At 34.1% G+C, this 12,250-nt stretch overlaps 1 protein-coding gene across 1 annotated transcript in view; it reads right to left on the bottom strand.

Annotated features, from left to right (window-relative positions):
* The window catches only part of LOC147072677 (protein amalgam-like), a 203,588-nt gene that overhangs the window by 136,983 nt on the left and 54,355 nt on the right, over positions 1-12,250 (bottom strand). Inside the window, exon 2 of the mRNA XM_085945822.1 lies at positions 7,820-7,950. Coding sequence (XP_085801948.1) covers positions 7,820-7,950 — 131 coding nt within the window. The remainder of the gene's footprint in view (positions 1-7,819; positions 7,951-12,250) is intronic.

The raw sequence follows: 12,250 nt of genomic DNA on the forward strand, positions 1-12,250 counted from the left end.
TAGGGTCTCTTGTCACAAATATTAAGAATATAAGCGGTGAAATAAATCGTCGGATCAACCTTTCCAGAGGGTGCTATTTTAGTCTAGGTCAAGGATCGGCAGTTTGTCAAGTGAGAAGAGCCAAATTGTCAAGGAAACAGGATAACAAAGATACCAGAGAGCCGCATATATGTAATATACATATTATGTATATGGATTTTTAGGGGTGAAAACTTCAAGATTTTTTATTAAAAAAGTTAATTAGGACGGCGTCCATGCATCGCTTTTGATAGCTTTACTATATCTGGCAAATAGTTATTTATTTTTAATTGAATAGGTACATTATTGCAATTTTTCATGCATTATTCTGCTTCTAAGTTTATTATTTATTATTTGGTTCATACAATGACATTATTAATGGACGACGCACTCAATAGAGTAGCTAGCAAGTAAATCCGGGCATTCGCATGTATAGGTAGACGTTACGAAATTGTCACTTACAATGTCATTACATGCATGACGGCAACACTTTAATGTGTATAATATTACTTTTCTAATCGATCACATTTAATATTTAATATTTTTATTAATTGGCAATGGCATCTGTGAATAAAAACTATAACTATTTTCTCAGCATACATTGTCCACTGCACAGAAATGCAAGCTTTTAAATAAAATTTCATTCACACGAAAAATATAAGGAATAATACCGTGTGTCTGCAATAAAATATATTATCTGAAACACATTATGAAGTTTTTTGGAAATATTATTCGGTACGGACCAGATAACCTGGAAAGACCTGATGGTTTTGGATAGCCTCCAGGGAAGGCAAAGGTTACCGGAGGTAGCCTATACTCTACCCCATGCCCCATACAAGGGAGAGGGCTGACAGGGCTCTAGCTTAGGAGCTCGGGCTTAGGGAGGGTCCCGACGTGGAGGGTTGACCAGATAAATGAGATAAACACACATCTTAAATTTTCTCTAATATGCTCTATTTTACTTCGGGATTATTTACCTTTCTAAAATATATGTTTTTGCGATACAATTTTTGTTATTTTTTTATTTGTTGTTTATTTTTGTGTTGATATTCGATAACTCGATAACTAATTCGATGTGTTAAAAAATCGCTAAAAAATACACTGAATTTTATTTGACCTCAAACGCCATTTGGAAAACGCTACTCTAGAGCGTTAGACTGCCTTAAACCTTAGCGATAGGTAGAGGTTTGGGAAAGATCCTGGCCTGTCGGCCCGCTTTAGTATATGGGGGCCATGATCTACCCTGAGAGAAGCAGAGTAGAGACACGCGGAGAGTCTTGGTCGCTCAAAAGATGACAAAATTAAAAGGTGGTCACGATCCTCAGACATGAGAAAACGATTTATTTTTTATTTTTGTAATTCTCCGTGGCCCTCTCTCCCATTGCACTTTTCATTAAATTAAGTCTCAGTAAACTCAGTCAAAGCATACTTGAGTGCGTGATGACTTCAGTGTTAGGTATCTGCTCCTGATACATTCCCAGATATAAATAACTGCTGATGCTTCACATCAAACGTAGGGCCTCGTGATACACTTGATTAAGTCAGAGTGTGGTGCGGGGTGGATTGGTTTGGAGGATATTATGTAGTCTTGGTCGCTCAGAAGATGATAGTATTTCAGGATGACCACGATTCTCAGACCCGTTTCAGACGGGACTCCGGTGTCGCGCTCGATATAATAGGGGAGGCCTTTGTATTCGAATAAAGGGGCCTTTGTATTATGTTTATGAACGCCCCAGAGCTAATGAGTCAACGCGTGTCCGGTACACTTTTCCGTCGGCCGCTACATTCTCAAGCCACCGATACACTTGTTTTTATTACCGCAGACAGTTTTATGTTATAATTTATAACGCGAAATTATGCGATGACTCATTAGCTCTGGGCGTTCATAAACATAATACAAAGGCCCCTTTATTCGAATACAAAGGCCTCCTATATCATATCGAGTGCAACACCGGTGTCCCGTCTGAAACGGGCCTCAGACACGAGGGAGCTACCAAGTAGCAGAAGAAGATATTCTAAGTACCTAGTTCAATAAATAACTAATTTGAGCCAAAACATCATTAGCAACCTTGATGTTGTACATAAAAGCTATTAAATATATTATGATGAGAGTATTAAACAAGTATTATTTCATAAGAAAATTAAAATACAAGCCAAGATTATATCGAATTTTGTTAATTTTCAAAACATTTAGAGAGCTTGTAGCTGTGTACGTAAAAATAAATGTTGCCATTACATTCCACTTTGGCGTTGTTTATCGTCTGTTTATTTCATTCTTTAGCTTTAACTGGCAATAAAACCCCCGAAATACACACTCTAAAACTCAATATTTAAAATACCGCCAAGATCACATGGCCATTAAATAAATTAAAATTTGTTTTTATCTCCTGATATTTCGCAATGCGAGAAATAAAAATGTTTCCCCGAGTAAAGAATCATCGAATACCCCTTCTTTATGGCTGCACACGCTTACAAATAAATACCAGAAAACATTTAATATTTCATAACACACGTAGAGCGTCTGCTTTTTTACGTAAAAAAAAGAGAAAAAATTAACCTCTGCTATAGAAAGAAATATCGTGGTTAACTACAATAAACACAAACAGTGGAAATCCGAGACGGAAAACAATGTTTTGTATAGAAAGAAATGATTCCCATCACACACGATTTTATCAATACCATAATAATATATCTGAGCACGTCTAGTTATCAGAGCTGTTACAGACCTCAATTTTGTTTAAATTATTCGGTTCCGGGTTCAATAGAAAAATCAAATGGGGCTCGGTTACCGTTCTACAAAAAAAATCAATAAACTTTCGTTTGCATAACAACTTTGAATAGTCATAGATGGCATGCGTGAAAGTAATTACTTACCAAATCCTTTGCTAAATTTATATAATACACGAAAAATGCATATTTTTTACAATTTAAAGAATGAATTTGGTGATATTTAGGCGGATAACGTCAAGAGTAGGTATTCCAATCCCAGGATCCCGAATCCCGGTTGTGGTAAATATAATCCCGAAGATTTTGGGATTGATTTTTTTATCATTTTTTATGGAAAATAAAATAAAAACGAAAATATAACAGAAAAAATACTTTTAATAACAAATAACTAAATTAGAAATAAACTGAGTTTGAATGAAGTTTGATTTATACCCATATCTAAGTTGCCGATTCATTTTATTTTTTCACTTAAATTAATAAAAATGAGAAAGATTGGGAAAAAACAATGCTTCGTACTTTTAACAAAGTAATTCCACCATGATCTCATACGTTTTACGGCAGTTTCATATTTGGCTGACTAATTAGATTTATGAAGCGGAAAGGCCATACACCACGATTTGCTTTACTATTTTAAATCTCGCTAACCCATTCATTAAGTCATTACTATCAGAAACAGCAATCTCATATTAAATTCACATTATTATTTATATTACAATACTATTTACTCCATTAGACGTATGTATTTTCAAGATTGAATGTACACAATATTAGCAATAAAAATGTCTTAAATAGTATAAATTATACTAGATTTATTTTTGACGATTTTATCAATGTTATTTGTAAATATAAAAAAAATCATATTAACTACGGAAAATATGCCAATCCCGGGACCAGTCCCGGGATCCCGAGATTGTCAATTGTAATCCCGAAATCCCGGGATTAGAATTTTGGGTCGGGATTGGATTCCCTAGTCAAGAGTAGGGAATCCAATCCCGAGCCAAAATTCTGATCCCGGGATTTCGGGATTACAATTTGACAATCCCGGGATCCCGGGACTGGTCCCGGGATTGGGATTTTTTTCCATTGTTAATATAAAATTTTTATATTTACAAATAACATTGATAAAATCGGTCAAAAATAAATCTAATATAATTTATACTATTTAAGATATTTATTGTTAATATTGTATATGTTAAATCTTGGAAATACACAAGTTTAATGGAGTAAATAATATTGTAATATAAATAATAATGTGAATTTAATATGAAATTGCTATTTCTGATAGTAAAGACATAATGAATAGATCAGCGAGATTTAAAATAGTAAAGCAAATAATCATGGCGTACTAATGGCCTTTCCGCTTCATAAATCTAATTAGTCAGCCAAATATGAAACTGCCGTAAAACGTATGATATCATGGTAGAATTTCTTTGTTAAAAGTGCGAAGCATTGTTTTTTTACCAATCTTTCTCATTTTTAATAATCTATGTGAAAAAATAAAATGAATCGGCAACCTACACATCAAACTTCATTCAAACTCAGTTTATTTTTATGTAGTTATTTTGTATTAAAAGTATTTTTTCTGTTATATTTTCCATAAAAATTGATAAAAAAATCAATCCCGAAATCCCGGGATTATGTTTATCAATCCCGGGATTCATAGGTATCGAAAATAGCTCGGGATCCCGGAATCCCGGAATTCGGGATCCCGGGATTGGATTCCCTAGTCAAGAGTGACGCAGATAGGTTGAATGGTAACATGTAAATTGTACGTATTACGTTTCACCGTAGCACAGTTCGCCGTGAGCTTTCTTATCGGAAAGAGATGAAAGAAATACGCGTTGTTCTGTATTTCTAATTTAATTACATACCTATTTTCTACTGTCTTTCCATTGTATTTCGGTAGTTTTAATTACGTATTTTGTGAGTGTTTTAGGTACGGTACAAGTCGGTTTACAGGAAGCCAGTCGGAAACCGCGTCAATTTTTGTAGCCGATTTTGGACAAAAAATTATGAATTCAAAAATGAAAATCTAACCTAACCTAACAAATAATCCAGTATATCGGCTATTTTCAAATTTTAAACGCCGCTGGCTTCATGTAAACCGAAAAGAACCGTGTTTTATTTAGACATGAATTTTATCTCAGTACTATACGACCCAAAGTGGTTGGACGGTCTTTATAATACGACCATATTTCCGACACAACATTTCACGGTAAAGTGTAATACGGCGAACTGCATACGTACAAATTTCCGGACACGAGGGTGAATGTGAACGACTGGAGAATAAGACGCCCAGAGGAATATTGTGCAGTCGGTCTTGGACCTGAATGGTATGTAGCTCCAGTTTTAGTAAGTGATGTCCCTTTAAAGCGGATAAAACCGGTTTTGCTAATATTAAAAGAAGTCAAATTAGTTGGTACCTACTATAGTCTTTTATATTATTTTTATTTTTTGTTAAAATACTTTTCAAAGTTTGAATACAAAATTCGAAATTTACCGTGTGTTACACAAAAACAGAGAGTATTTTGCCTCCTAATATTACTTTATAAATATTTTATTTTAATTTTAAAATGAAAAAGTGGGTAGTTGTGTTTTTATAGATATCTCTACGCAGGTCTACGGTTATCACTTCAGCACGTTTCCGTTATTTTCATTTTTTCCAAATTAACACGGGAGGTATTCGATAGACTAAATGGTTATCGGCGGCTTTCTCCAATTCGTAATACAGCAAAAATTTAGGTTAGTAAACATGTCGATCAAATTTGGATATGTTCGTGTTGCCGAACCCAAGTGGATAAAACCGACCATAAGCGGATAAAGCCGAACCAGCGCCATCTAGTCGGTAATGAGCCGATCGCTAGTATTTTGTATCGACACGTATAGACATATCAACTTATTAGACATGTCATTGCGATTGCAGTAAAACAAATATTACGTTACTGCTAGCTGCTACTAGCCATTCGATATTTGACAGCTCACGTGGAACTATAAATTAAGACGGCGGCCGTGTCGTAATCATATTTCAAACCAGTCGGATCTTGCTCTCAACTCTCAATATGTAAAATTGGCGTACTCTGTCTCTTTCTCAAAGTTAGCACGGCCAAGAGGCTTTTAAATGATATCACCTTTTGACAGTTCAGACGGTTAACTTTTTTACACAATTAACCGCCAGAATACATAAGTGAGAAATGTGATATATTTATTACAATTAGCTCTTTTTTGATATTTAAAAATTTTAGTAAAAAAAGCTTTTGTAAAACTAACAACACCAGAATCATCATCATCAGCCTGAATCTATCCACTGCTGGATGAAGGCCTCTTCAAGCTGCTTCCACTTCGTTCCATTACGTTGCCATGTACTTCCGCAGAACTTTATCGTTTCATCGATCCAGTGGCCTCTAGGTCTACCTTGCGGACGTTTTGTACTTCTTGGATACCACTGGATGACTAGATTTGTCCAACGATTGTCTCTTCTTCGAGCTATGTGTCCAGTCCATCTCCATTTAAGGCTTTTAATAAACTCTATTAAATCGCAAATCCTTGTCTGCTTCCTTATCCACTCATTCCTCTTTTTGTCCTTTCGCGTTATGCCCAGCATGCACTTCTAGAAGTTTCTGGATCTCTCTTTTACTTAGGGTCCATGTTTCACACGTGTTTCATGTGAACTACCAGAATGGAATACTAATAAAATGATAAAGAAATAATTGAATATAAAAATATTACAAAATTTAATATCAAGGTTTTTAAGGGGTTCCGGTTCCTGTTGGGTTGGTTTAGGGTTCTAAAGATAAGGAATCAATAGTTCCGGTTAAAACGTAATTATTAAGGGGTTTGCAGTGTTTGGTTCTGGTTATATTTCCAGCACTGGTAATATGTGAACAATGATAGATTTTCGATAAAAATACAAAAAAAAAATCTATCATAAGTCAGCTGATAGCCGAGAGAGAAAATTTGTAAGAGAAAATATACACCGGATAAAGCAGTTTTTCTCCAGTTGGGTAAAGTATCCTTTCTTTGCTTTAGTCGGGTAAAGATTACGGACGCGTTCAAAAGGAAACAATGTAAGTGAAATGTTATGTCAATAATGGATTTGCACTGGGAATAATTCTTTCTTTACGCTATATTGCGCCAAAATTATCGAATTATTTTCTAATTTTTCATTTGATTTTTTAACATTTTTGCTAGTAGAAATACATTTTACACTAATGATCTGTTGAGTCAAAAGCCGCAATCTGCAGCCTTGATCGCTTGCTTAGCGTTTATTTATTTGTAAAACATTTTATTTTTGAATTTATCTTGAGATCCGAGTCTTTCAATTGGGGTTTTAGCATAATTTCAAGCAAGTGCAATATAATACATAACTACATAATATATAGTTTATATTATATGGACACGATTTTGATTTTGTATGTAGGTAATATGATATGTCGGTATCTTTTATTTATGGATGTTAGCCACTTGCTCAACCTATTAAGTCCATACGCTGGGTCCAAACACATTGAAAAACAGCATGTGAATTTTCCAGACCCGGAATTCGAAATTAGGATCCACAATATCAACTTAATAGGTTGAGAAAGTGGCGAAGACCCATTTCTCGTAAAAAAAATGTATTAATATAACCTCCACTACGTGGATGCCCGTATTAATAATCTTCTTTGGATCGGATATAGTTTAAAAAATAGAATATGCAGGTACCGATATATTGTGTCATCTATTATAAGGCATGTCCAACTTTAAGAAGGCTGTAATCTACTGTCTAGAATTTAAACTATCAGTGATCTACCACACTATTAAATCACCATTTTTCAACTTGAATACTAAAAAGTTTTGGTCAACTTTTAGGTATACATACTTTTAATCAAACTATTCTCCTATGGTGTCGGTGATGACTTGGGTATTGTATAATATGAAGATAAAAAGACTCAACTGAGCGGGACACGTAGAAAATTGACATCGTCGTCAAGAGCCTAACGAAAGAATTGTTTGTTGTTATTTATCACACTTTCCCCCATATTAAAATCCTATTTCATGGTCTCTGTCTGTTTAGTGGAAGGTGACAAGAATTACTTACCGCTCTGTCAGCGAGGTTCCTCACGCGGCAGTGCAGATAGGCTGTTTGGCCTACAGCCGCCGTCACCTCGCGCTTTGTCGTGTTGTCGAAGTATGGCTGCTGGAATGGATCCCAGCTCGCCGCACTTGCGCCTGAAACGAGAAAATTACCCACTTAATTAAAAATAATAATATACTGATAACTTCTATCGGTTTAGGGATCCCATATCTAAGGAAACTATTAATTTTAAAACTAAATCATAAAATTAAAGGTAGAAAGTGATATAAATGGGTTTATGGCGAAGGGTTTGTTTACTTATTTATTTATTTAAGAAAACAAAACATTGTGGACATAACAAATCTAAATTCAAGACATTCACAACATGAGGTTTACATTATAACAAATATTATTCTTACAAGAGAGAAGAAGAGAATATAATATATAATAATGATAATAATAATAAAACATATAAGTACAATTTTATATAGAAAAATAAAATTTTGAATACAAAATACATCGCCACACACAGTCAACGTCTTTGAGGAGCGCATTGACTAGTCTTGCACCCCTCGCTAATGGTGCCTGATAGGCTTGACACGAGGAAACGGTTCCGATCCAGAATAAACCATGGCTGCGACCACATAGGTAATTGACAGGCGCATGTAAATTAAAATTCATTAGGACACCAGGATTGGAAACCATCCCTCGCGATAATAGGCAAAAGTGTTTCAAGAGCAGAAGAGACCTACGAGATTCAAGAGCACAGAACAGATAATAAATAGAATACCAATTGGCTATATTCAATACGCCGCGTGTTGAAGCAGGGTTTTTGAATGTGTGAGTGTCCTACGAAAATGAAGCACGGATTATGCACGTGCAATAGTGTGTGTAATACACTAACATTAAATGAGCGTAAATGCATAAACCGAGAGCAGTTTTCAGTATTAGACGTATAACGTATTCTTGACACGTGTGGCAGTTTAACCCGGATTATTCCTTACTCGAGACGGTTACCTGCTATCGCCTTACCCGTTGGGTATTTCAGTTCCCATTATTTCTGAGTTCCCTGTTCAAGAGAGTGAAAAGTAAGCATGTCTTGAAGAGAGGCAGTCGGAAAATAATCATTTGACAAATTATTGAAAGGATAATAGTTATATGTCTTAAAATAAAGACATCGAAGAAATTTCTTCTGGGATTCTTTGATTAAAATCATGAATTAGGGGCAATTGAATATTAGATATACTTTACATTTTCACACAAGATTATAATACATAATGCTTATGGAGGTAATAAATCTAATCAATGTCAAAATGTCATGGCACTTTGTTGTTAGGGGCAAAGTAAAATTCATTTTACTTTATGTACTGACGTTCGTCGGGGCTAATTATTATTTTTTTTTAATTTAATAAAGCAGGAAGGTAGGCACAATTTAGCTAGAAAAAAGTTGCATATTAGGTTAGACGCGCATAGGCAGTCAAAGGTTAGTTGCCGATTAACTCTTATCTTTTTCTTCCAGACGCATGAGGATATAAGTAACTGTATTTATTTTGTTAATTTAAAATTTACACTGGTCTAGTATTTCTTGATCGTTTCGTTCGTGCAAGTTACAATTATTAATATTGTTATGGGTTAAATATTCGTTCTCCTAATTCTATTCAGTGACGTCCCTAGACAGAATGCCTCCCCAAGGCAGTGCCAAAATGCCGCCACATTTTTTTATGTTCTGCTTCAATAGACAATATTGCGAGTCTACGGTTTCAGATAGGTACATTTAAAAATACAACTTCCAAAACTCGCTAGTGACTGGCATATTTGGATAAATTTTAAATTAGGTATGCACGTGGCATTGCTGTTTACCAAGAACGTGACATCCAAAGACAACAGAAATAAACTAGACATCGCGAACCCGAAAAAAAATAAAGCCATGTTAAAACTTTTATATTAGGTACCTAATTAACATTTTTTGTTTCCAACCAGTGAGCTGTATTTTTTAATGGAAGGCTATTTCCGTTATTATTAAGTTTAGGTAGTTTTATATGTATACCTAATGATTCTCCTCGATATGCCGCCCTTTGGGTAACTGCCACCCCCAAGCGACGCTCAATCTGCTTACCCCTACAGGACGTCACTGATTCTATTTATTAAAAGATTTTTGATAGGAGATTAGGCATTTATTACGTTGATTGGTATTAGTAGGTACGCAGCATTTGTGGCGTAAATAATTTTCACATAAGTAACGTTTGTTACTAGTGGTTACTGTGGACAACATAGGAACGGGGGTGATACGGAACCCTCTTAATTAAGAAGGAACCAATCATAATTCAATCTACATCTAAATGTCAAAGATCGTGGAGTTGTGTATAACATGGCCTAATCTGCATATTCGTTGAGCTATAATTTAGTCGTGTAGTCGTAAAATCTGCATAGGATTCACGTAAGGAATTAGGGGAGAATACATTATTATATGAATACAAGGCGATTTAGTTGTTCCAGCGAGAGGCTATGGACTGCCTATATATTTGGGCATGTTTTTACATGGAATCAAAATCGATTTTGAAACAGTTTGATATATTTTTGTGCATGTCCGGTGAATTGTACGAAAGAAAATTTACCGAAACCATCAGGCAGATTAACAAATGATTTAAGAGATCGGCACTTTGCCTTAGCGATTGTATTAATATAATAATTACAAGATAAAAAGAACTTTTTATGTACCACGTTTTTAAATTTTCTGTTGAATATTATTATAAACTTGACAATTCTATGTATTAAGGGGGGACATGCTCAGCGTAGGTCAAAATGGAGCTTTTCTTCTATTTTCAAAGCATGATCCTGGACATACCTTAAACGTTGTAGATAATCTATTTATATAATTTTGAAGCCTTATTATCTTTTATATTTATTTTACACATTTGATGACTGCATAAAGTATTTTTATTACATAAAATAGTATTCTTTTAAACTTCTCGCTCTAATGTTTTAGAATATAGTCATATTTCAGTACATAAATGTGCAGTGGTGTTAAGATTTTTTACATTTATTAATTTTAAATGTATTTATAAAACCATCAGTATAATTTATATCGACATTATTATAGTGAAATATTTACGATAAAAAATTATATTGATAATCTCTGTGATCCCAAATTTGACAAGAATTAGGCATTTTATTATTCAAAAAATGGGCAAAATTAACACATTTGAAAATAATTCTAAAGATACTCATTATAAGCTATATCTTTGACCATTCAAGTGTGATAAACATCCTACGAATAATGATTGCTTTATAATAATTAAGAGTATAACTAAGAATAAGGTAGTGTTTTTTTGAAATACGGCATTTCTTCTGGCGTTCCCCAGTGGTTAAGCTACAATATACGGCCGTAGCCATAAATTGACAAACTATAATTGAAGTAGGGAGTAAAATGATGTTAAGGGGAGGCTGAAGAGCTCGACATTCAAATATGATTTAGTAGAAAAAGTACCTCGGCGTCGTAAGTACGTTAATTTAAATCGATCTTTACGCAAAAATCACTAATCATCGGAGATTTTATTTCAAGAAACATTATTATTATTATTGATATTGTCTGCCGCTGAACATTATTATTATTTTATGAACACCTGCAAGGTGTATGCCGATCAGAAAATAGGGCTGTTAAAATTATATTATGAATTCATATTTTTAAAATGTTAATTTCATCATAGTTTTTAATCAAACCTGTGCAAGTACGTACTGATAACTTGGGTGGATTTTGTAGGAAACATACTATTGATATATATACGGGTATATTATTATTATAACCCAATCAAATTGAACATAGGTTGATACTCAAATACTATTATAGCATGTTTATGATTTCGAGAAAATAATACGATGGTATAATTAATCCATATCAATTATTTGAGAACATTACATTCGCACTTTGCTAGATAACATCAAAATGTGTATATACTTATCTAAATGACGAATGACATTCACGAGTGAGCACGGCTGAAAGCTTGGAAATGTGTTTTTTTCTATTTCAAAATCTTTTAATTGTGTATTATTTTAATACAGATTCAAGGCCAACATCATATAACTAATAAAAAATACTGTTAGTTTCTACGAATAAAAAAAGACAGGAAGGAAGATGTGTACAAATCACGGCAATCAGAAAGGCCGGCAAATATGGCCGACAATGCGTGATACACAAACATAAAATACACAACATTACAAACACATTCGAAGTTTGCCGCACACGTACAGACCACGTGATATTTGCAAAATCGTCGCTTTTCAAAATGGTGAATTTGATTGCCAGATTTTACTGTGATGAATCAGTATGTTCCTTCTTGTCTTTTTTATTCGTAGGTTTGTTTACTATGTACACCGAGAAATTTCCATTTATAAAATCGGAAACGATTTTTACAGAAGAGTTTTGGAATATAATGCAACCAAAACTGGAAAAAAATC

Source organism: Rhyacophila brunnea, unplaced genomic scaffold, assembly GCF_057557595.1.
Source record: "Rhyacophila brunnea isolate RB1 unplaced genomic scaffold, BYU_Rbru_1.0 scaffold_19, whole genome shotgun sequence".
In the NCBI taxonomy this organism is placed as follows: domain Eukaryota; kingdom Metazoa; phylum Arthropoda; class Insecta; order Trichoptera; family Rhyacophilidae; genus Rhyacophila; species Rhyacophila brunnea.